The sequence below is a fragment of the Filicampus tigris genome, chromosome 15, assembly GCF_054856515.1.
Source record: "Filicampus tigris isolate MCC_2025a chromosome 15, RoL_Ftig_1.0, whole genome shotgun sequence".
In the NCBI taxonomy this organism is placed as follows: domain Eukaryota; kingdom Metazoa; phylum Chordata; class Actinopteri; order Syngnathiformes; family Syngnathidae; genus Filicampus; species Filicampus tigris.
In genome coordinates, this window is record NC_141231.1 from 14974721 (window position 1) to 14997664 (window position 22944).

The following is a 22944-nucleotide window of genomic DNA, read 5'->3' on the forward strand; positions in this document are numbered from 1 at the left end:
CAGTGAGTGAAAGATTTCTTTGTTTGTTTATTTGGTGGGTGGTTGGACGATTTACTTTAGTACAGTAAAAAAAAAAAAAGACAAAGAGAAAGGTGCTCGAGGTTATTTTATTAATTTAAATTTACTACTGACTAAACAGGTAGACATGGAAGTGGCAAGCGTTCTCTGATTGGATGCCTTGATTCAGTGGTACCATGGCAACAGCAGATTTGCCTTCCCATTGGTGAATGCAATAACATAGGCGGGGCTAAAGCAAGTGGCACCGCATCGAAAACTTTGTTAGCTAGCAGCTAATTTTGCTCCTTCGCCAGTTTTAACAATGCCGTAAATTTGACACACTTTCACTGCCAGACACCGTAAAGTAAGTATGATCTTTTATGCACCTAATCCATTATCGGACACTGTTTTGTCTTCGTTCACTGACACCCATTAGTGGCTCTCCCTGGATGAGTTTGAGCCGTTAGCCATTAGCTAGCTCGCTAATTTTTATTATTGCTAACGTTCCGTCGCGTCTGTGAGAGAGTCACCGTTTTTCAGCTACAGCTGTCACCGTATGACTTGTGATACTAAATTGCATTTCAATATGGATTAAGGTAATGACAATGACTGGCGTTGTGTTTTTGTAGAATGTTTTTTTTTTTTTCTTCGTAGTGCAAACATAAACAAGCCACGCCAACGTGACGCTCTTATAAGAGACAGAGTATGTCAGTAAATGGCTCTAGTAAATTAAATTAAGGCTACTTGGATGGTTGTTCAATGAAAAACATGTGACTGAGGTATTAATATGATGCAGGATGAATTGCCGCCCAGAAGGTGACGATGGAGACATCTGTGGATGGGCCAGTTCAGTAAGTTTTACAGTTAATTTAGCTTGCATTTGTGATGCGCAACATCACATCTTGTGGTAAATATAGTCGCCACTAGAGTCTTTCTTACAGGGAGCATTTCCCCTTCTCATTTCTCTATTTTAGTCTCTGACTCTCACCCAGACACAATCTTGGCTGGATTTCCACTGCATGGGCCAAGTGGCGCAATTCGGATTTAGTTTTTAAGGGGAACAATTGTGCCATGGCAGGGTACATGGAAAATATTTAAAAAAACAAACAAAATAAAAAAACTCATGCTGATTTGAAAAAAACAACAACTACTGCTGTAAATCTAAACTACAGCAATGTATCAAACAAGGTCTCAGGTTTCTATTTTCATCCCTGCCTCTGACCCCAAAACCAATCCTTAACCGACATTTTGAAGGCAATTGTCTTGAATAGTGACGTATTTTCAGTGAAAAAAAATCTTGGCACGACATTCAAGTGACACAATTCAGATTTCTTCGCTGTCAAGTGGCACAGTAGGAATATACAGTATGTCATGGCAGCATAAGCAGTTTAGACACAGCTGCATCTGATAAAGGGTCTGAAAATGTCTGGCAGTGAATGAGTTCATGGACATTTAACCGCTGTCTTAACCTTAATGACTGATGATGAGGGTTAATCCTGCATGTCATTTTGTTTAACTGTCACACAAGCACATTGTAAAATAAACTGAACCACCAGTGTAAAGTAAAAAAAAAAAAAAAACAACAAAAAAACAACACCTGTTGAACCCAAGTGACACATTTGACTGCTAGCTAGTTGGTGGCTAGCTCAAGAAGCTAATTTAACAATCTGCATCTTCACTCACTGCTCCTTCTTGTCTAAGAACACAAATACCGGTAGATGGGCTCAAATAGGCATAACGAAGAGGCAAATTGAAGAAAGGGTGTGAAAAGCACGTAAGCCAATCAGCTGTCACAGTATTGTGTGTTGTTTCACAAACATCGTGTACATTAATGTGTGTAGATGCTGGTTCACGGCAAAAATGACATCACAGCGGTGACATCACGAGTGCAACAGTTTGTGGAGGAGAGGATGCAGACCACTATGGTAAGTATGACACGGTGCTGTTAGCATTTGCGTGTTATAAACTTTTCCGAACTTACAAAACTTACAGTGACCCTTATATTACTACATTGAAAGTGAATTAATTGAAAGTAAATTAGATGCGTGTCTTACCTAAATCTTTTACTAGTATCCATGCTTTTGGTTTTAATTAGTAGAGGTTAACTTTTTACCTAATCATCATCCACATGATGCATAAAAGCCAACACCTCCCCCCAAAAAATCAAATGTTCCGAACTTCAGTTTTGATGCCATTATCCATAGGTACTTATTTTGCTAGCGAACTAGTTGAGACTAAATCAACGTCAAGCTTGGATGCATGTTTCCTTTGCTTGAACATTCTGAGCTCATCTCTTGATGTCACTATCCATGGGCTTCAGGGCTCCTGCCTTTCTTTTTTCTTTTCTTTTCTTTTTTTTTCTTACCTGCATATTCAGCAAGCAAACTGGTTGAAACGGAGTCAACGGCGCCCTCTCCTGGTTCCTTCCCTTGCTCCAAGATTCTGAACTTATGTTTTCATGTCACAATCCATCCGTCTGCGTGGCCGCAGCCTTTTATTTTTATTTGAAAACAAATCTTGACAAATCAGTTCAGACTTAATCAATAGAACCATTTGCTGGCAGCCTCCTTGACTTCAAAAGGAAGAATTTCTGCTTTGAAGCCGTTGTCAATGTCTTTGTCATGGCTGCAGTGTTAAATGAAAAAAAAAAAAAGAAAAAGTCCCACACAATTGCTAATATTCTTGATTTTTTTTTTAAAAACATGTATTTATTTATTTTTTTTGTACCTCTAACGTCAGACTTTTCTGCATTATTTATCTTGTAGCTCACAGGTGTCCTGATAGGTGCTGCCGTCGCAGTCGCAATGATCGGGATCGTGGTGCTCTTCTTGTACAGGAGGTTCAAGCATGCTCGTGGGTCTCGCGTTTATACCGAAGCTATTTCAAGTCCCAATGTGTGTAATCTCTACAATTCTAACAATTTTGATCTTTGGATTCTCTGTCCAGGTGAACAGCAACCTGGCGTGCCTCATTATCGCTTCAGAAAACGAGATAAAGTGCTCTTCTACGGTCGGAAAATAATGCGCAAGGTATTCGCCTTTTCTTCCGCTTCCGTTCAGACTTTTGTTTCTAAAGTTGATGTTTTTTTGGGTGGTTTTTTTTAAGGTCCAGACGTTATCCTCAATTCCTCCTTCTTCTTCATCATCTACCTCAGTGTCAAAGCAACCGCAGCGTGTGCGCAAGAGAACCAAAGTCCTTAGCATTGCTCGCAAGTATGATCCGCAGGAGAGGAAGTGAAAAAGCATTTTGAAGATGTGTGCAGTTTTGTTTGGTTAAGTGAACACGTTCCTCTGAACAGAATCCTCCGTATCCGTAAGGACCCGCCCACTCTTCAGCCTAAAGAACCGCCACCCTCTCTGCTGGAGGCTGACCTGACTGAGTTTGACGTGCAGAGCTCAAATCTGCCCTCTGAGGTTCTCTACATGCTGAAGAACGTCAGGTGGGTTTGAAGACGATCTGAAGTGCTCTCGCATTTGTACAATTTTACCAACTGAACCGTCTCAACTGTCATACAAGTGTAAAAAAGAAGTTGGCCAATAAAATGTTTACTCGGCTGGACAAATGCAAGTGCTGAACATGCGGTGAAAGGGAGGAGTGTTGCCTCGCAAAAGTGTAGCTCACTTTATTTTTCACCGCCCACTTATTTTTTTACATGTTGTCCTCAGCAGCCGGGACAGAGAAGCGTATATCACTTTCTACGCTACTCCTACCTCACAAAAAGTTTAATTTCCTGTTCTAAGGTCATCTTTATATCTAGTTTTTTTTTCCTCGAAGTGCTACCCTTCTTTGTTAGCATTTCGGAAAAAAAAAAGAAAAAAAGAAAAACAGGCTTGTGGAGTTATGCCTTTTGATGATACTTGGACGTGGGGTTTGTGCGTCTTAAGAGATTGATTTTTTTTTTTTTTTTTTTTTCCTGAAAATGTTGGCTGCTCTCGGATTTGTCCAACTTCAGGGGCATTCAAATATATCGGTCCCATTGCATTCTGCGCTGTGTTTTCTGTAGGGTGTTGGGCCACTTTGACAAGCCCCTTTTCCTGGAGCTGTGTCGCCACATGGTATTTGTTGAGCTGCAGGAAGGTGAGGGTCTTTTCAAGCCCGGAGATGACGACGACAGCATCTACGTGGTCCAGGATGGGCGACTTGAGCTCTGCATCTTTGAGAGCGTAGGTCGACTCATAGTTTTGCCCTAGTGATTTCCTATTTATTTTTTTTTTTATTTTTTTTTTTGTCAAACCAGGCAGATTGACTTGAATGCGATTGATGCTGTACATGCGTCGTTGTCTTTCTTCATTTCTGCCCCGTAGGACGGCACAGAAGTGGCGGTGAAGGATGTTCTTCCCGGCGACAGCGTGCACAGCTTGCTCAGTATTCTGGACATCATCACGGTGAGCGACTTCATTTCGCAGTCGCTCCTCATATCTGTCTGTGTCTGCTCTCTCCTCCCAGTCAAAGAGTTCATTGATGTATTTTCGTCAGCCTCTCTCTATCCCCTTGCAAATGAAATGCCCTAATTTCATTTCCTCCTCTAAATGTCTTTTCTTACTACGCCAAATTGGAGGATTAAACTAGTTCCAAGGGATGAGCACGCATAATTAGTGTTCATTTAATTGTCCAATAGGTTATGTTATGAAGCAATGGAGTTGTCATGCGACTTTGGCGTTGCACTGTGTCTGTCTCCCTAAATAGGCGGACATGGAAACTTTGGATTTTAAATACAACTGCGCCCCAACGGTTTGAAAAAAGTATGATCATGTTTCTCAAAATGATTTCTCTAATTAACAATTTTTAATATGACATACATCCTATATGTACTTTTCCTGCATTCATATAGTCTCCAAGTACTTATTGACCAGCCAATGAAATATCAGTTCCCGTTTGTGAGTCCATCACAATTGTGTGTGACTCCTATTCATTGAACATTTTTTGATTCTTGTTGACTTTTTATTTTTTTCAAAATAAACACCTTTTTGTTTTGATTCATCCTGCCCCGACTCCCTGCATTTGGGTCCACCTTTTTGCCACTGCCACCCCAACAACCCGTACGTTGCGACAACCGAACCTTCCTGAACACTCACATTTGTACTTTTCTCTGCTTATTATTCAGGGTTTTCCAGCTCCTTACAAGACTGTTTCCGCTCGTGCGGCCACACGCTCCACCATCTTACGTTTACCCGCCTCTGCCTTTGAGTCTGTGTTTAAGAAATACCCCGAGACGCTAGTGCGCGTCATTCAGGTAAACGCGGCGTCTCAGTGTTATTGTATTGAAATAATTGGAATGTGACTGCGTTTTGTAAATGTGATCTTCTTCTGCTACGCTGCGGCTGATGGTGGTGTGTTTCAGATCATCATGGTGCGGCTCCAAAGAGTCACTTTCTTGGCGTTACATAACTACCTGGGCCTGACAACCGAGCTCTTCAATCCGGTAGGAGGGAGGGTGATTTAATATGCATTTATTTTTGTGTTGGTGTGTGTTACATTCTTTCATGCGGAGACCCTGACATTAGCAGCTGCTGGGAAGGAAACCATCCTTGCACGTTTACGGAAAGTGACATAAACCCTCTGTCCTGCACATGCAGGCTAATTTCACACAACATTAAGCACGGCATCATAACACTGTCCTTCATATGGGTCAAAACGAATAAACCGTGATAACCCCTTCAGAGGAAACTTTATGACCAGAAATATATTTCATAAGAGAATGCTTCAAAGGCCTTTGGTGGCCAATTGCGCAAGGCTTTAAAATATATTGTATTGGATGTGCTATTAAATATAAATCACACCTCAGCCAAAGTCTAAAAATGTGTCCTACAAGCAGAGGTTGCACTATTATAGTATGAATTAATAATCTTGCAGGATTATGGAACACAAGGCAAATGTAAATTTTAAGCGGGGGGGGGAAAAAAAAAACCTTTGTGAAACCAGAAATGTATTTAAAATCAGGTCATTCTTATTGACTCACGTCTATGCATCTGTTTTCTTTTCTTTTTAGGCAAAAATCATTTTGTACCAGCTAATGTTATGTTTGCCTCCTTGTCCTTTTTTTTTAAATCTCTTTATTCTGACCTATATCAATTTTGCAGGCGTATGATATATTTGTAAAACCCTTTGTAACTGATTTAAAAAGTTCTGTATAAATAAAACCTGACTTGATGTAAACCCTACTCACAAGGTTAGAAGACGATGCCTTCATTTTTAGGTTTAGAACCGTTAACATTTCATTAGAAACAGATTTTTTTTTTTTTTTTTTAACAATGTTTATGGCAATTACCCACATTTGGTTGAGAGACCTGCTGGTTAAAATAAATCTCTTTGGGGCACTATTATTTTGTGCAATTTATATACCGGTATTTAATTTGACTTTACTCTGAAATGCACTTTAAGGTTTGAAGGCTATTTTGGGGGGGGGGGGAAACCCATTTGATTTGGAGAAGTCTGTTGACCTAGTGGCCAGGCCAGATTGCAACCCACCTCTTTCCCAAAGTCAGCTCGGATAAGCTCCAGCTCACCCGCAACCGTAAATAAGAGCAAACGCCGCAGAAAATGTCTGGAAAGTAGGTGTTGACTTGGTGTCCGTTGAAAATGTTGGCGTCAGCAGTTTAGAACCCCCGCTTTGTGGTGTGTAAACATATAATATCAGAAACACTTGATGGTTGCCCTGTTTGATACCTCGTGGCACAAACGACCGTAGTTTTGCAGTTGCAACATATCACGCCGTCACTAATTTCAATGTGTGCCGTGGGCCGTCTTGTTGCTGAATTGACAGGAGAGTCATGCGGTGCCTTTGTCCAACGTGAACACCGTGGCGAGTGAGGCGATCTCTGGCAAGGCGACCCGTCGTTTGCACTTCCAAGATGAGTTAGCTGCGGGGACGGCGGAGAGCCCCGCAGACACAGGTCTCACACCCACGCGTTCATTTAATGTTTTTTTTTTGTTTTTTTTTGGTCCAATTACTTAATCTCACTTCGTGCGAAGCAGATGGCGTAAAGGACAGTCCTTCGAGCAGCCACAGGAAGCAACGATCCATCTCGTTGCCCCCCGACAGCGCAGGTTGATCACTGTCTTAAATTTGGGGTGATAACCCACTCGACTCACGCATACTCATCACCCTCCCGGGTGCGTCCTTCAGGCGACATGACGATGGCATGCGAGCGGGCTCGAGTCAACATAGACGAGACCCCGCCCAGTCCTGCCGCTCAGAAGGTGAAATGTTTGCCGCTTTCCGATTACCGGTAAAGATCAGCTTGCGTTTACCATCGCGTCCCTTTTTCGTCTACATTGGGTGCGCGCCCGCAGTCTAGCCTGAAGAAGAGCGTGACCATGCAGCACACGCCCTCCGAGGTGTTCCGCTACACGGACAGCTGGGGGCAGTCTGACGCAATCCACCTGAGCAAGAGCGGAACAATCTTCCAGGCTGCTAAAAAAGACCTGCTAGGGATCATCCAGTTGCAGGTGAGAAACTGAGTCTGCCTCTATGAATTTATCTCCCGGGATTTTATTTTTATTTTTTTTTGCTTTGTTGCGTTGCAACCTCTTGCTACTGATTTTGATCAGCCAACCTGATTGGTGGCAAGATTTTCTTCCATTAGATTGATCACATGAAATACAATTAAATGGATCCCTATTCTTTAGAATGACTGCAACAAAAACAAATATATGTGAGGGTGGAGTCTACCTTTTCCCAGAATTGCCATTATGTTACAACCCCGCCAAGGAGATTGATTCTACCACCAAACTTTTTCTTGCAGCGCTGTTGAAATCTGCCGTTTGTACACGTGACTGAAGATGTTTATTGTTCGCAGGATCCCAACCTTCTTGAGGGAAGAGTGACCCTCCACCAAGTAAAAGCAGGTTCCGTAGTGGCTCGTCAAGGAGATCAGGTGACTTTAATTCTCGAAGTCTCTTTCAGTCAATCTTTCCTGATTGATATCAGCGATGCATGTTATTGTCTTTGTAACTTTAAAGCAGCGGTTGGGCAATTTCCGGTCCCTGTCGGCCGGTGTCCTGGATGTTTTGTCTCCCTGTGATTGGATTCTGATCATATAAAACATCCAGGATGAGATCCGGAGTTGCCCACCCCTGCTTGAGAGGAAACTCTGTTAATATTTTAATGTCACTTTTCTGCCCTCTGCTCTTTTTTTTTTTTTTTTCAGGAAGTGAGCATTCAGTTTGTTATTTCAGGCCTACTCCATGTTTACCAGAGGATGATCGACCGCGAGGAAGACACGCGTCTTTTTGTGACACACCCCGGAGAGCTCGTCGGTCAACTTGCTGTCCTGACCGGAGAGCCCCTCATATTTACTGTCCGCGCTCAGCGGGACTGCAGCTTCCTCTCCATTTCAAAAACCCATTTCTATGAGTTAGTCCCTCCGGATTTCGTTTGCGCGCGTGGATCTATAATGTACGTGTCATGCTCAAACATCCTTGTTTTATTTGCTCAGGATAATGCGCGCGGAGCCAAAAGTCGTGCTAAACGTCGCTCACACGGTGGTGAGGAGGATGTCATCTTTTGTCCGACAAATTGACTTTGCACTCGATTGGATGGCGGTGGAAGCCGGCCGGGCCGTCTACAGGTACTTTTCAGCAAAGTGAATACGTTGCTGCCATCTTGCCGCCCCTTTCCAAAGAGATAAACACTGATCCGGGCTCTCACGCTTATGTTGAATTGCCGTTAATGGACGTATATTATCCAGGCAGGGAGAGAAATCCGACAGCACTTTCATCGTGCTCAGTGGACGACTGCGTTCTGTGATCATGAAGGAGGACGGCAAGAAGGAACTGATAGGAGAGTATGGCCGCGGTGACCTGATTGGAGTGGTAAGCATCAAGATGGGGAGGAGAGAAGAAAAGGGGAGGAGGAGGAGGGGAGGGGGGGTTGCGGTCGGGGAAGGAAGAAATGGCACTGAATAGATTGCAGACTGCCAATTTTGACAGCACCAAATTTGTTATCTTAATAGATACCTTTCCTCCTGCGTATAATTTTGTCGTTCCAATTCATGCATTACTAGTAAAAAAAAAAATTAAGAAACGTGTTAAACCCCCATCGCAACATAAATGGGAGTTTGATAAAATACAAATTGGTTGCGTAAGGATTAACCGAAGACTTCTTACAGGGTTTTTTGTTTTTTCTCCCACACCGTAAATGCATTAGTTTTATAAATTGGCACGTGGGTGTGCTTTTCAGTGTTTGTCTATAATTGGTGCATGCCCAGAAATCTGTCAGAGTTCATTAACAAAGTCACAGACATATTTTTTTTTCCCCTTCTTCCATAGTTCTAATTATACCTGAGTTGAAGGATGCCATGGTTACACGAACCAGGAGGCAGAAAACTGTCATTCTGTAGGAGTTAGATTTCACACCACTCTGTTACTTTCCAAACATTAATTATGAGGGTAAAATGACTCCTGACTATATGGGGGTGACACAAACGTTGTTGTCTTTTGCTTGGGATTTATAGTCTTGCCATTCTCTGCACAGGTGGAGGCCTTAACCCATCAAAACAGAGCCACCACTGTCCACGCCGTACGAGACTCTGAGCTGGCCAAACTGCCCGAGGGCGCCCTCAGCTCCATCAAGAGGAAGTTCCCGCAGGTAACCTTGAGTCCTTCGAATTTAAAACATACACGTTCTCCTGAAGGTCAAATTAAATAGCCGTCCATAAAGTAGTCTTATACAATATTTAATCTGGGCTTTTTTTTTTTTTTTTCTAGTAGCTCTCTGGTTGGTTGGTAATAATTTGTCAGTTGTAAACAATGTTTTTTGTTAGGTTCTTTAAAAACTCTAAACTGTCCGAAAGTGTAAATTTATGAATGGTGGTTTGTGCCCTGTGACTCATCAGCGACCAGTCCAATCCAGGTATATGTGTGAAGATCAATATTTGGAATCTTACAATCTGTGTTAACAAAGGAATGAACAATGCATTCGCATATTGGATCAAAGACTTTTTTCCATTGCAGGTTGTCACCAGGCTCATCCACTTGCTCGGACAGAAGATCCTCCAACAGGTTAATGTTCCTCTAACTGGTGCGTACGCTTTATATAGTGCTTTTTACCTCATTGACACACACACACGCACACACAAAAAAAAAATACTGTTCGATAATCGGCAACACTGACCGTGTGTGTCCTCCCAGGTCGCAGTTTGGCACTGCACACCCCCGGCAGTAAATGGGACGCAGGCAACCAAGCCTCCAACCTCTCCACAGTGACGGTCCTGCCCGTCTCCGAGGAGGTGCCGCTCACCACCTTTACTCTGGAGCTGCAGCATGCACTCCTCGGAATAGGTACAAACGACAATTATGGACAGTGTGACCTTTTCTGCTCCCCACAGACGAGTGCTCAATATCCCGTTTACGTTTGTGCTTATGAGGATGTCATTCAAAAGACCCGATTGACCGATTGTAAGGCTTGGCGACAGTCGTTCTCAGTTTCTCACAGGACAGCAGTCAAAGGACATATCAAAAGGAGGAGCTACTTTGTAATAAATCAAGCACAAGTTCCGTCGGTGTAAAAAGTGATGGCCCGTTTCCCTCCGCTCTGTCACATTCAGGTCCCACTCTTCTATTGACCAGCGATATAATTAAACAACGCCTTGGAGCTGCAGCACTAGACAGGTATTTAAAAAAAAATTTTTTTTTAATGATTAAATGACACTTTAGTTATTTGAATGATATAGCAAGACAAGCATCTGGTTATCTTACTCCCTGTCCTGCTTCTTCCCCGTCACAGTGTTCACGAATATCGTCTGTCCAGCTGGTTGGGCCAACAGGAAGACATCCATCGCATAGTTCTCTATCAAACTGACTACACATTAACCCCCTGGACCCAGCGGTGCATTCGTCAGGCCGATTGCATCATCATTGTGGGCCTGGGCGAGCAGGATCCTGTCGTCGGAGAGGTGAGGCGTGACGTGGTGGTGCAGAGGATGAATTAGTGTGACTGAAGAAATCTGACCTTGCGCAGCCGTGTTTAGCAGTGTCACACATTTTTTTTTTTTTTTTTTTTTTTATCTTTCCAAATCCTTTTTGGGATACAATTATGTTGTTGAAATAGACACAAGTGGCTGTGAAAGTGGGGACTTAACCCAACACTCGTCACAAGGGACGTCATGTGCAGGGGCGGCCGTCACCCTTGAGGCAGGCGGCGATCATCCTTGAGGCAGTTGTTAAAAAACATGATTTGTACCAGTCATACCAAGTTGGTTTATCAATGACCTCGTCGATCCGAGCCGACGATATGAATTATCGGTAGTGCTTTCACGCTTCGGTAGTCATAATTTGTTTGGATGATTCTTTATGAAATGGATTGCGTTTGTCGTAAAGACTCATATTTTTTCTTTTGAAATAGCTTACAAACTAGTGGTATCACAATAACAAAACTCTTGACTTTAAAGGAAGGCAACCCAAGAATTGTCTTTACAAACATGTTCTCTGCGCCTCCACTAGTCAAAACGTTGCACTCTAATTAATATTGCGATTGTGGAATGAGCTAAGTAGTAAAACTACAACTGTGATGTCATTTTCAGTTGACATAAAAGTGATAAAATGGCCGCCCCCTGAGATGGCTAACAACGGGTGGATTTTGCTGCTTAACTCAATATTAATCAGAATGCCGTGTTTAGACTGGCGGAGGCACATAGAACATATTATAAAGCAAATCAATTTTGGGGTTGACTTCCACTTTAATACTACACCTGCATAAAGTATCTTCATACTGGCATTGACACGATACCGTGGCCCAAAAAAATGTCAAACATCAATAGCACTGGAAAAACAGGAGAAAACAACTTCCAATTCTTTGTGGTTTTATAAAGTTAAAAATAATAGAAGGATTATTAATTCCATAGTATTTCCACTGTCGTTTTTTTAAGCACATGTGTTCATTTAATGACTATAATTAGTCAGCTGTGTGCTTTACTGCCCTCCAAACAGTATTTCTTAATTGCTTCATCGAATGTAGCTAGTCGAGCACAAGATCGCTTGTCACAAAATAATTCACACTCTTTGGACGTGTATTTGAAGGGAAATCATTGAATTTTGCCACATGCTTACCTCTCACTCTTTGAATTGTCAATAATAATTCAGGACGCTGGTCAGCTGTGTTGCGTCACTTTGGATGTGTTCCCTCCTCCAGACTAAGTAACTCTATAACACCTTGCAGACAGGCCCATTCCAACCCTCAGTTGATGTATTAAATTTGTAGACAGTAGACAGAAAACAGATCAAATTATTACTGGTATTTTTTTTTTTTTTTAACCCGGCAAACGACACCCCCGCTCACATGATAACCTCTCATCTCTTGAATCCTAATTATCCCAACACGTTTAGCCTTCGTAACGGCACACTGTCCGCAGCAGGATTGTGTTTGACCCTGGGGCATATAAGGCTGCAGCGAATGGATACTATGAAAGCGTAGAAGGCAGGAAGTGCACGTCTAGCAGATGGAGAAGTAATTGCTTTCTCGGGGGGGCGGGGTAGGGGGAAATGAGCAAACAGAAATAAAGGAACGTGTCCACGTTTAACAAGAGACGGTGGGAGAGACGGAAAGACGGATCAATATTTGCTGGGACGCAATGAGTCACAGCTGAGGATTTCATCTTTCTGGAAACACACACACACACACACAGTGTTGTGTTGTGAAAACACACATTATCTTCTGGGTAACACCTGTGCAATGGCTGTATTCCCTTGACTTTAATCACCTTCAGTCTTTACCTGCAAACGCTCGCTTGCCATAATTCGACACGTGAGCTCTGCGGCGCCTTGTAAAAAATTGTTCATGTTGCTCTAGCTGGAGCGCATGCTGGAAGGAAGTGCCGTGCGCGCCCAGAAGCAGCTGGTGCTGCTGCACAAAGAAGACGGTCCCCCTCCCAAGGGCACAGTGGACTGGCTCAACATGCGCAGCTGGATCTCCAGACACCTCCATCTATCATGTCCACGACGGGTCTTCTCCAAGAGGAGCCTGCCCAAACTGGTGGGAGCGGATGCACTATACCCTAGTTGTCTTATTCCACATCCACACCTTTCGTATTCTAATTTGGCCAACCATTTTTTTTTTATTTGTATTTCCTTTAAGCTGGAGCTCTATCAGCGTGTGTTTGAGAAGCCGGCAGACCGCCACTCAGATTTCTCCCGATTGGCCCGAGTCCTCACTGGGAATGCCATTGCCCTCGTCCTGGGCGGAGGCGGAGCCAGGTAAAGCTCACCCTGCCCTCGGTGCGAGTTTGACATTTCGGAATTTGGCCAAGAATTTCTGGAAAATATTGCTTCGCACAAAATGTAGGGCTGAAAGCTGCTGCCATGCATGACGTCATACAAGGTAGGACTTCAGTCTGTCCTCATTCCTTGACTATCAAACCATTAGCTCCCAGTGCCTGTTTGCTTTTAAAATGGCGTTTATTCTAAATGATAATCAGTTTATTGCATGAGACCTCTGCATACCCAAGGAGACCTCAGTTTTAAATGATGAACTGGGCTGGTGTTTTGCTTTTGGTTACTATTAGTACTTAGCTTTACTCATGTATATTAAAATGTTTTTATCCTTTTTTTTGCAACTGCTGGCAGGGATTACGTTTTCCTTTTCAATCTTTTCATCGTCATCATCCCTTTGTCTCGTTTCTCTGCCCCGTTTTGTAGAGGTTGCTCCCAGGTGGGGATCTTGCGCGCCCTCTGCGAAGCTGGCATCCCGGTCGACCTGGTCGGCGGCACTTCCATCGGTTCCCTGTTGGGGGCGCTCTACGCTGAGGATCGCAGCCACAGCCGCATGAGGATGAGGGCACGAGAATGGGCAATGGTAAGTATTTATTTATTTATTTTTGGGCCCCATTCATTTTGTGAAGGTGCTTTGCTGTGAGCAGGTGTCTGCCTGGCTGTCTTTGATTGGTCAATTGGAGTCTGATTATGAAAAAAATAGTAATCATCATTATCATTGATTATTCAAACGGTCATTGATTTTTTTAATTTTTATTTTTTTATATATTTTTGGTACAAAACAAGAAAATGTTTAAACGTGAAATCACAATTATTCACATGATCATTGATTTTTTCTTTTGGGGGGGTACAAAACAATAAAATGTTTAAACGTAAAAAATGAATGTAAGTAAGTTCCTTATGGTGCAAACAAAATTCATAAAATCAATTATGATTTCTTTGTATAAACAGTATGTTGGATAGAAATGAATATTCATAATTGTTTTTTTACGATTATGGCAATTTTGTAATCGTGGAGTGTAATAATTGTAATTGAATTTCGATGAATTGCACAGGCCCATGTCACAAGTAATTACGTTGTACTGATGAAGCAGATTCATATGACACAAGTGACTCTGACCAACCAAACTAGATTGCGCAAGCTCTAATAAATAATGTAGCTAAAAATACAAGTAGCAAACGGAACGCAGCCCAGTGTAAAAGACATACTTGTTACATTACTACTTTCCTATTCAGATCGGGCTTTGGTGGCATCTTTGGGTGTTTCAGAAACAGCACAAAAAATGCACATTTTTCCACAAATAGCTGGTGGTTGGTGCCACATTAAAGGTGCGAAATGGTACATTTATGAATCGTGAATTGAATCGTGGCATTGTTGCAGTCACAGTTAACCCAATCAAATTACAATCATGTTTACACTTGATCTCGGCGCCCCATCATGTATTAAAGCCAGGAGGGAGCCCTATTTGAATCATGCCACTGGAGAGCATCACAAATCCTATTCCAGATATCATCAAAAGGCCATTTAAAGGCCCATTTCCATCCTCATTAAGAGAAGATGCTGGAATGAATTAGCTTACGGTGAAACTTTGATGATGATCACATCGTCCGGAGGAATTTGCGTCATGCGGGTTGACTTGCAGAGCTTGGGGATTCCTCCCTTGGTGTCATACTTGAAGATATCTTCATGAAGACGAATGCAACAAACAAATTGTTTATGTGGGTTGAATGAGCACATTAATATTCAGCTCTTGCTCTTTTCGAATAATTTCAAGTGGTTTTGTCACTTTCTGCAGGCTGTAGACAGGACCTCTTTGTGAAGGTGACTCCAACAAGAAATCATTTCATCTCAAATCAAATATGATGGTTGAGTTTGTTTATTTTGATGCAACTTTTCTATTTAATACAACTGTATTCAGGTGGGCCTGTGTCCTCTCCCTCCACGGCTCTGTCAAGCACGATCTCTACTTTGCTCAAATCTTTTATCCTCAGCCTGAGGGATGCACGAGAAAAACCTGGACAGATAGCTCTCCAGAAATACCTTCTTTTTTTTTTTTTTTTAAATTTATGCGGGATTGTTTTTATGCACATAATGAAAGTATACTAAGAAGCCCAACAGTACGCTGCTGTGTGCATCTGATGGAAGAAATAAAAATGCCATTAACAACCTGGCACATTCTATTTTACCTTTAATGAAAGTGCTGAGCTTGAGTAAATGCTGTTTGTGTTAGCTAACGGTGAAAGCAAAACAAATGTTCGCTCTTCCCTTGCCGCAGGAGATGACTTCAGTGTTCAAGAAGGTTTTGGATTTAACATACCCGGTCACATCCATGTTTTCTGGCGCGGCCTTCAACTCCAGCATCAGCAATGTCTTCAAGAGCAAGCAAATTGAGGTGAGACGAGGTGATTCCAGTGCCGCTCCAATAGAGTGACAGACACATCGCAGGAAGGAGAATAAACTAGCACCAGGATGACGAAGTGTATAACTCAAACCTGTTACCTGTTTGTGTTTATGCACGCAGGACCTTTGGATACCGTATTTCAACATCACAGCTGACATTACTGCCTCGGCAATGAGAGTGCACACCGATGGTAGGTGTACACATTGCAGGCTATGCATAATGCGTCCACACCAACAATATTGGATTCAAAACGTCTGTGCCCACGTGAAAAATGCATTCATGATGCCAAAGCTAGGGGTGACGTCTTTCTCCTTACTGGAACCCATTGTCGTCGTTGAGAAGACCGAAGAAATGTCAACCCTTTTTCTGTAGCGAGCCTATTCCAACTGAGAGGCGGAACATGTAAGAGAAGGCCGAGATTAGAATCAGTTTCCCCGTGTACACACAAGTGCTGACTTGGCTAAAGTTCTCCCCAAAATGTCGTAAATAAATAAATAAAATAAAAAAAAAAAAAAAAATATATATATATATATATATATATATATATATATATATATATGTATGTATGTATGTATAATTTTATTTTATTTTTTTCGATTTTCCATTGGTAACATCAGGTACCTGATGGTTGATTCTCATTGGTCACGCAAAGTCATACAGTATGGAAGACCCTTGTTCTCTTCTTTTTGTTCGTCCCGAACAAAGATTAGCAGAGCATACATGTTGTTAAACTGTTCGGTTTGCTGTTTGAGGTTCTCTGTGGAGGTATGTTCGTGCCAGCATGTCCCTTTCGGGGTACCTGCCTCCTCTCTGTGACCCGAAAGATGGACACCTGCTTATGGATGGAGGTTACATCAACAATCTGCCAGGTCTTTCATAATATCCGCTTAGCTTAGTTTTTGATCTCTCCAAAGACTTATTCAGCTTTTAACTCATCGTATGGTCTTTTTTTTTTTTTTTTTTTTTTTTTTTTTTTTTGTCACTGCCAGCTGATGTGGCTCGCTCAATGGGGGCCAAAGTGGTGATAGCCATCGACGTGGGCAGCCGCGATGAAACCAACCTCACTAATTACGGCGACTCGCTGTCAGGCTGGTGGCTGCTATGGAAACGCCTCAACCCTCTAGCAGAGAAAGTCAAGGTAAGGGATTGAGTGAAAAACGAAAAACAATTCTATTACACCTTAGCCGGACTTTACGAGTCATCGAGTGCAATTTTCACAGGAGGGTCCGCCTTTGAGGGGTTTCTCACTCGTGCGTGTGCTCAGGTGTTGAACATGGCGGAGATTCAGACCCGCTTGGCCTACGTGTGCTGCGTTCGACACCTTGAGTCAGTGAAGAACAGCGACTACTGCGAGTATATCCGACCCCCCATCGACAGATATCGGACGTTGGAGTTTGGGAAGTTCGACGAGATTGCTGTACGCGTTTCCGTTAATGCTATCATCATGTGGTTCGTTGTTTTGTTTCATTCATAAAAAAACAAACCCCCCCCCCCCCCCCGTCTCCTCTCATGTTAGGAGGTGGGATACCAGCACGGCAAGACTGTATTTGATGTGTGGAGTCGCAGTGGCGTGGTGGACAAAATGCTCAAAGACAGACACCAGGAGGAGTTTCACAACACGCAATGCAAGAACAATGTGAGCAGCCGCTCGGTCACTTGGCCTTCGTTCAGTGTCTTACATCACAATCCTTTAGACACGGCAGAATTTTTAGTGCTGCGCTTTTAATACAGAACTCCGGCACGACAAAGCAGACTTGACATTTTGATGAAGCGTTCCATCAATAATTGGCTTTTTTCCCATCATTCCGAGACCAACCGTAATCAGCTTTTATGCTGCACTCTGTTTTTGCGCCAAAAGTGCCTCCCGGCTCTCCGGCTTAGGGCTCACTGTGGCTTTTCTTTCCTGTTATGTCACTAATCGCAATATTGTTATCTGACCTGCTATCAGACAGCACCCAAAATACACTCGTTCATTCCAAGCGTCTAGTCAGCCGCAAGTGTTAGGACTACTTGTTCTGATACCTCAAGAGCGAAAGAGGACTCATGTTGTCATCACAACCGCAGCAAACCAACATTAACCCATGGAGGCCTAAAGCGCCTGTCTCAACAGCTCCCCAAAACCGAAGGTCGCCTTTGGAATTCCCCTTGAAAACCTGACGTTTTCCCAGAAATTCAACACTTACAAAATGATGAACATCTCTGAATGGGTTAATGAAAGCAGAAATGGCTGATCAGTTCCCACTGAAATGCTGCATTCACAACCGCCCGGCTATCATTCCAGGGTGTAGTCGGCCTTTCTCCCCACGTCAACTTGGAAACATTCCACCAAAAACAGACGGATAAGAGAGTCAATGAATGTGCAAGTTTAAGTCTTGGAAGGAGGTCTGTGCCAATTGTTCCCCATTCACTAATGTTGTCCTTGTGCCTATCAGGTGTTGACATGCCCCAACGCGTCCTTCACTGACTTGGCTGAAATCGTGTCCCGCATTGAGCCTGTCAAACCTGCCTTGGTGGATGGTAAAACCACACACACACACACACACACATACATGCAAACACTATTTTCCCCACCTGAAGTCATCTTTTTTTTTTTTAAATCTTAGCATGTACAAACTCATTCTACACATGCATGCATACTGATGCTATTCTGTGTCCCACTTTCCCTCCTTTTTCTATATGGTGTGCTTGACCCATTCACTTATTGCTTTTTGCAACCAAAATGTGCACATTAAAGACACAAACTGAAACTTTTCACAGTGGAACCGCCATGGTCCAACACCATCGCTTCCAGAAAGCTGATTACGCCCAATTTTTGGGGGGGGTGATAGAAAATTATGAAAATTGGACTAATCTGTTCTTGTCATTAAAAAGACAGTTCAGGCAATACATTTTATGTAACTTTTTAACTTCCTTGATTGATGGGAAAAAATATTAACCACTGTTGGTTAAACAAAATCACTTACTCTTAAGTTGGAGGCATAATATAATTAAAAAAAAAAAAAAGTTTTAATTTCTATCCATTTATTCAGGACATTTCAAATTGACAGTGCAGAAAATTCACAAACAAAAATGAATGCGTAAATGAATTAAGTTTGCTCCGCATCATGTCAGTAAAAAGGGCAACATTATTTTTTTACTTTTTTTTTCCCCAAAGTAAAATCAAATGTTTTATTTTGAATCAACACAAAGATAAATCTCCTTAAATGGAGAACTACAGAAATCAGAATATTTACTGTTGAGAGGCTGAAATTCTGAAGATTTGGACAATTTTATATTAAACTTGGTCTCAGTCGTTACTCAACTATCAAAAATGATGAGCGATTCATTTGATCAATTAGCAACCGATTAATCATTGCAGCTCTAATAAGAAATAATGGAAATACAAATGTCCCGGGGGCCAAAATGTTGACAAAAAAAAAACAAAAACCTGCATAGGCAAATTTTAAGTTTTTTTTCCAGACATCAAAACATTAGCACTCGGTCCAAATTCATTCCCTAAGTCACAGGTGTATGTCGCTTTATTTTAATGTACAAAAGAGTCAACCATCCTATCTTTTGTTTATCGTGCTTGTTTTCATAAGGGTTTGAGAGTAAGCTGCAGCATATTCCAGCCTCCGCGGGCGAGAGGCGGCATACACTCAGAACTGTGAAGGAGCGTGACACTTCAGTGGCATTCGATTGCGTCATTGGGTGTGCGCTGAGCCGGCAGCAGAGCCGCTTATTCCAATGATGCTGGCTGAACTAAGGTCGTGTGATTGTGAAACGGTCGCGTTTAAATTAAAAAAAAAAAAAAAAAAAAAAAATGGTTCCAACCTCAAGGGTGTCGGGACTGTCGAGGTGCCACTCTATTTCCGAATGAAGCAAAAGCTCTAAGTGACATATTTGGTTTCACTGCAGCAACGGTGTGCATTCATCCAATCACAAATTGTTTCTCCTTCCTCTCCGCTCTTCCGACCTCATCGCTCGCACGCCCACTTCCATCTGTCCCCTCCTCCACGCTTCCCCGACAGCCTCACAATGTGATCTATTTTTTTTATTTTATTTTTTTCTCTCTCTCCTGTCCTCACCTCCCTCCCCGTCAGAGGAGTCAGACTACCACACTGACTATGACGAGGAGGCGGTGGAGAGCGCACTGTCTGACCTGGAGCTATACGGTCACTATGGAGAGCATACTGAAGGGGAGGAGACTGCGGACACGGTGCGGGCCTCCGGTCGTACGGCGGGTGATTCTCTTGCGAGCTCTACAACTGCTGAGTGACACGTTCGCTGTTGTCAGGCACATTCGACAACAAGTGGTTTCAGTGAAAATAGAAAGTGTCCCTCGCTTGTACAGCTTGTCAGATTTATTTATACGCATGTTTCTTTGGAGTGAGCCAAACCTTACACGGTGGGAAAGTAAACAAGGTGGACAGAATGAAACACTTGATAGGCCACACGCTTTTTTTTCATTCTTAATTTTTGTCTTTGGATAGTTACTGATTTGATTAGATGATTGTTTCGCGTTTCCTCTATGGCTTTAGTCTTACATCATTTTTTTTTTTTTAATACAACAACTTTGCTCTTTGCACTTTATTCTACTATAATATTGTGACTCGACATTACAGCTTTATTCACGTCAACACTAAAAATGGTGGTAAATAAGGCCATTTTCTTTCTGACATTTTTCAAATGATATTTTTATCGTTTTTAATGTAGACATGCTATGATAATATTGCTTCATTATGCTGCGTGTATATTCGTAATTTATTATTCGTTATGTAAAATTCTTACGTAATCTCACCACTTAATTCTCACGTTTAAAATTCATTCTTGCAATAATTATTCAAACATTCTAATACAACTTATTTGATTAAATCCTGTGACTTTTAAGATTATATTTTCATTGAATTATAATTTGAATGTAGAATTCAAAAATATACATTTAAATTAAGAGATGGTTTTTTTTTTCTTGTTTTAAAATAACTTTCAATGGGACACGCAATATGGATTCGATATGTCAATCGTGTCTGATTTTATGGCGACAAAGCCTCTTAATGAATTTCCTTGATATCCTCAGGATGAAGAACTGGATGAAAGAAGTGCTCGACGTGCTGATGCAGTCTCCAGTCACGAACGCTCACTGAACATCTCAGCCAACAAGGAAGTACTTTCCAATCGTTGATGAGTACCACAACGAAGGAACATTAGACCACCGTTGGCCTCAATTACTCGCCGGTCTCTGCAGCCTGACTCTTTTAACGATTTAACCTTCATTCAGCTTCAAGTCCCGCTCATTCCCAAGCGTCATCATTTCTCATATTGAGATAGTCAAGCGTTAAAAGGATCACATCAGTCAAGAAGCGAAGGAATTGCAAAAGTGGCACCAGGTTAATTCATATGAAGGAGTATTAGGGCCACACTCAAAAGACGCCATAGATTGACATTGGGAATTTGCACAATTACGATAATGATCATTGTAAAACAAATTTGTTGTAAAAAAAAAAAAAAAAAAGGTTAAGTCATATCACCAGAAAAGTCAAGAGTCATAATTTTTACCAGGATGAATTCTTAAAATTAGAAACATAATTTTACGAGAATAATCTTGCATTAAAAATATGTACCAGTATGTCATATTAAGAGAAAAGAATAATATTCTGATATTGGACCAAATTTAACTTGAAATACTACAGTACCTTTTGTTTTGAGTTGACAACTACAGCAAGAAGACTTTACTTGTTAGCGTTGACTTTCTGTCACAGGCAATAGTCCATCTCTATCCATTTTCCATAAACGCTTATCCTGTTCAGCGTCGCAGCCGATCACAGCTGACATCAACTCTCTAAACATCACTTCTGGTACTACTGGTATTTTGTAGCATTATTACCTTTATCGTCATAGCTTTACAACTTTATTCTCTAACAGTTTATTCACGTTATATTCTCGTGACAGTCTTGTATTTTTCTGTGCAGTATGGCCTTAATACTCTTTGTTAATCTTCTCAATTCACTATTTATAAAAAAAGAAAAAAAAAAAAAAAACACAAAACAAAAAGTTACAACATATGCCGATACCTGAATACAATGCGGACAGAGCAGAAAAGTTGGACAAAAAAAAATAAAAAAAAAATAGGAACAGCGACAATTTAGCAAACAATGCCCACTTTTCTTCATCTCAGAATTTATGCCAAAAAAAAAAAAAAACGCCTTGCTGTTGCCTCTTAACGAACAAAGTGGTGTTATAAAGGTTCAGGCTCACCTGAAAGGATACCTTCCAAAACAGAATGCCTTTTTACTGTTTAGACAATTTTGCTGAAAACATGCTTTAGATATTGACTGTTTTTGGTGGGCCTTCGCCGCCTCGACTTGCCATGCGAGATTGATTGTTCCAACCCCCAACCAACGTTACCAATGTATGTTGACAGTGTGGAGGAACCGTACATAAAACATACCGAACCTCAGAAATGATGCACAGGTAGCTCGCCCATCATTCCAGATATGCACTTCAATGCAAATGTTGATTTTATTTTGTTTTGTAGACTGACCAAACTCTCCGTGTTACACTTTATTTTTTTGTTTATATTTATTCTGTCAATCATTTAGTTGAATGTAGGTTGCGAAGCTGTTCTAATCCTTGCTAAGAAACTTAATGGCGAAATTAAATGTCAAAAAAATCTCACCATAACCTCGTAATTGATATTTGATGAGGAAAACAGAAATAAGGGGAAATACAAAGCAATAGTGATACGAGACGGTCAAATTTATAACAATAGGGGAAAGAAGAAAGTTGGACGTATAGAATTAAACGCCTTACTATTGATGGTACAGGATGCTTATCTGATTCCATTTTTCCAGTAGGATGGAAAGCAATCTTTTACAAGGTCAAACTGTCGTCATCTTAAAACCTTTAACCGTGCACATTTTTTGGACATAATTTTCATACAAATTAACAAATAAGTTGACTACTGTAAAATTTAAAAGCGTACTCTTCATTTAAGAGAGGAAGTCAACCCAAACATATTTTTTCCAGAATATGTTCGATGCAGGCCCGCTAGTCTAAACACGGCACTCTGTTTAATATTGCGTTTGTGGAATATGAGTTAAGCAGCAAAGTCCACCCGTTTTTAGCTAGCTCAGGGGGCGGCCATTTTGTCACTTCTGTCGACTGAAGATGACATCAAAGTTGCTCAGGGCTTAGATAACAACCAATCACGGCTCAGCTTCAGAAAACAATCGAGCCGTGATTGGTCGTTATCTGAGCCCTGAGCAAATTTGATGTCATCTTCAGTCGGCAGAAGTGACAAAATGGCCGCCCCCTGAGATGGCTAAAAGTGGGTGCATTTTCCTGCTCAACTTATATTCCA

At 41.7% G+C, this 22944-nt stretch overlaps 1 protein-coding gene across 3 annotated transcripts; it reads left to right on the forward strand.

The window, feature by feature from the left end:
* The first annotated feature begins 240 nt into the window (after positions 1-240).
* pnpla7a (patatin-like phospholipase domain containing 7a) lies at positions 241-22045 on the forward strand. 3 transcript variants are annotated; one of them, XM_086053902.1, is made up of 36 exons: positions 241-361; positions 794-848; positions 1839-1922; positions 2763-2850; positions 2944-3026; positions 3103-3209; positions 3296-3436; positions 4001-4160; positions 4302-4382; positions 5102-5230; positions 5339-5419; positions 6761-6890; positions 6973-7044; positions 7124-7197; positions 7291-7446; positions 7797-7874; positions 8148-8353; positions 8436-8567; positions 8688-8811; positions 9473-9586; positions 9952-10018; positions 10129-10278; positions 10545-10608; positions 10724-10892; positions 12785-12967; positions 13070-13188; positions 13630-13786; positions 15480-15596; positions 15726-15795; positions 16358-16474; positions 16595-16743; positions 16870-17022; positions 17122-17241; positions 18038-18122; positions 19688-19803; positions 20662-22045. In XM_086053902.1, the coding sequence occupies exons 2-36, from the start codon at positions 795-797 to the stop codon at positions 20764-20766; spliced, it is 4035 nt and encodes a 1344-aa protein (XP_085910028.1). In that variant the 5' UTR covers positions 241-361; position 794; the 3' UTR covers positions 20767-22045. The 3 variants fall into 3 exon arrangements, with proteins under 3 accessions (XP_085910028.1, XP_085910029.1, XP_085910030.1); XM_086053903.1 differs by lacking the exon at positions 19688-19803; XM_086053904.1 differs by lacking the exons at positions 17122-17241; positions 18038-18122; positions 19688-19803; positions 20662-22045 and having other exon boundaries at positions 16826-16972.
* The last annotated feature ends 899 nt before the right edge of the window (positions 22046-22944 follow it).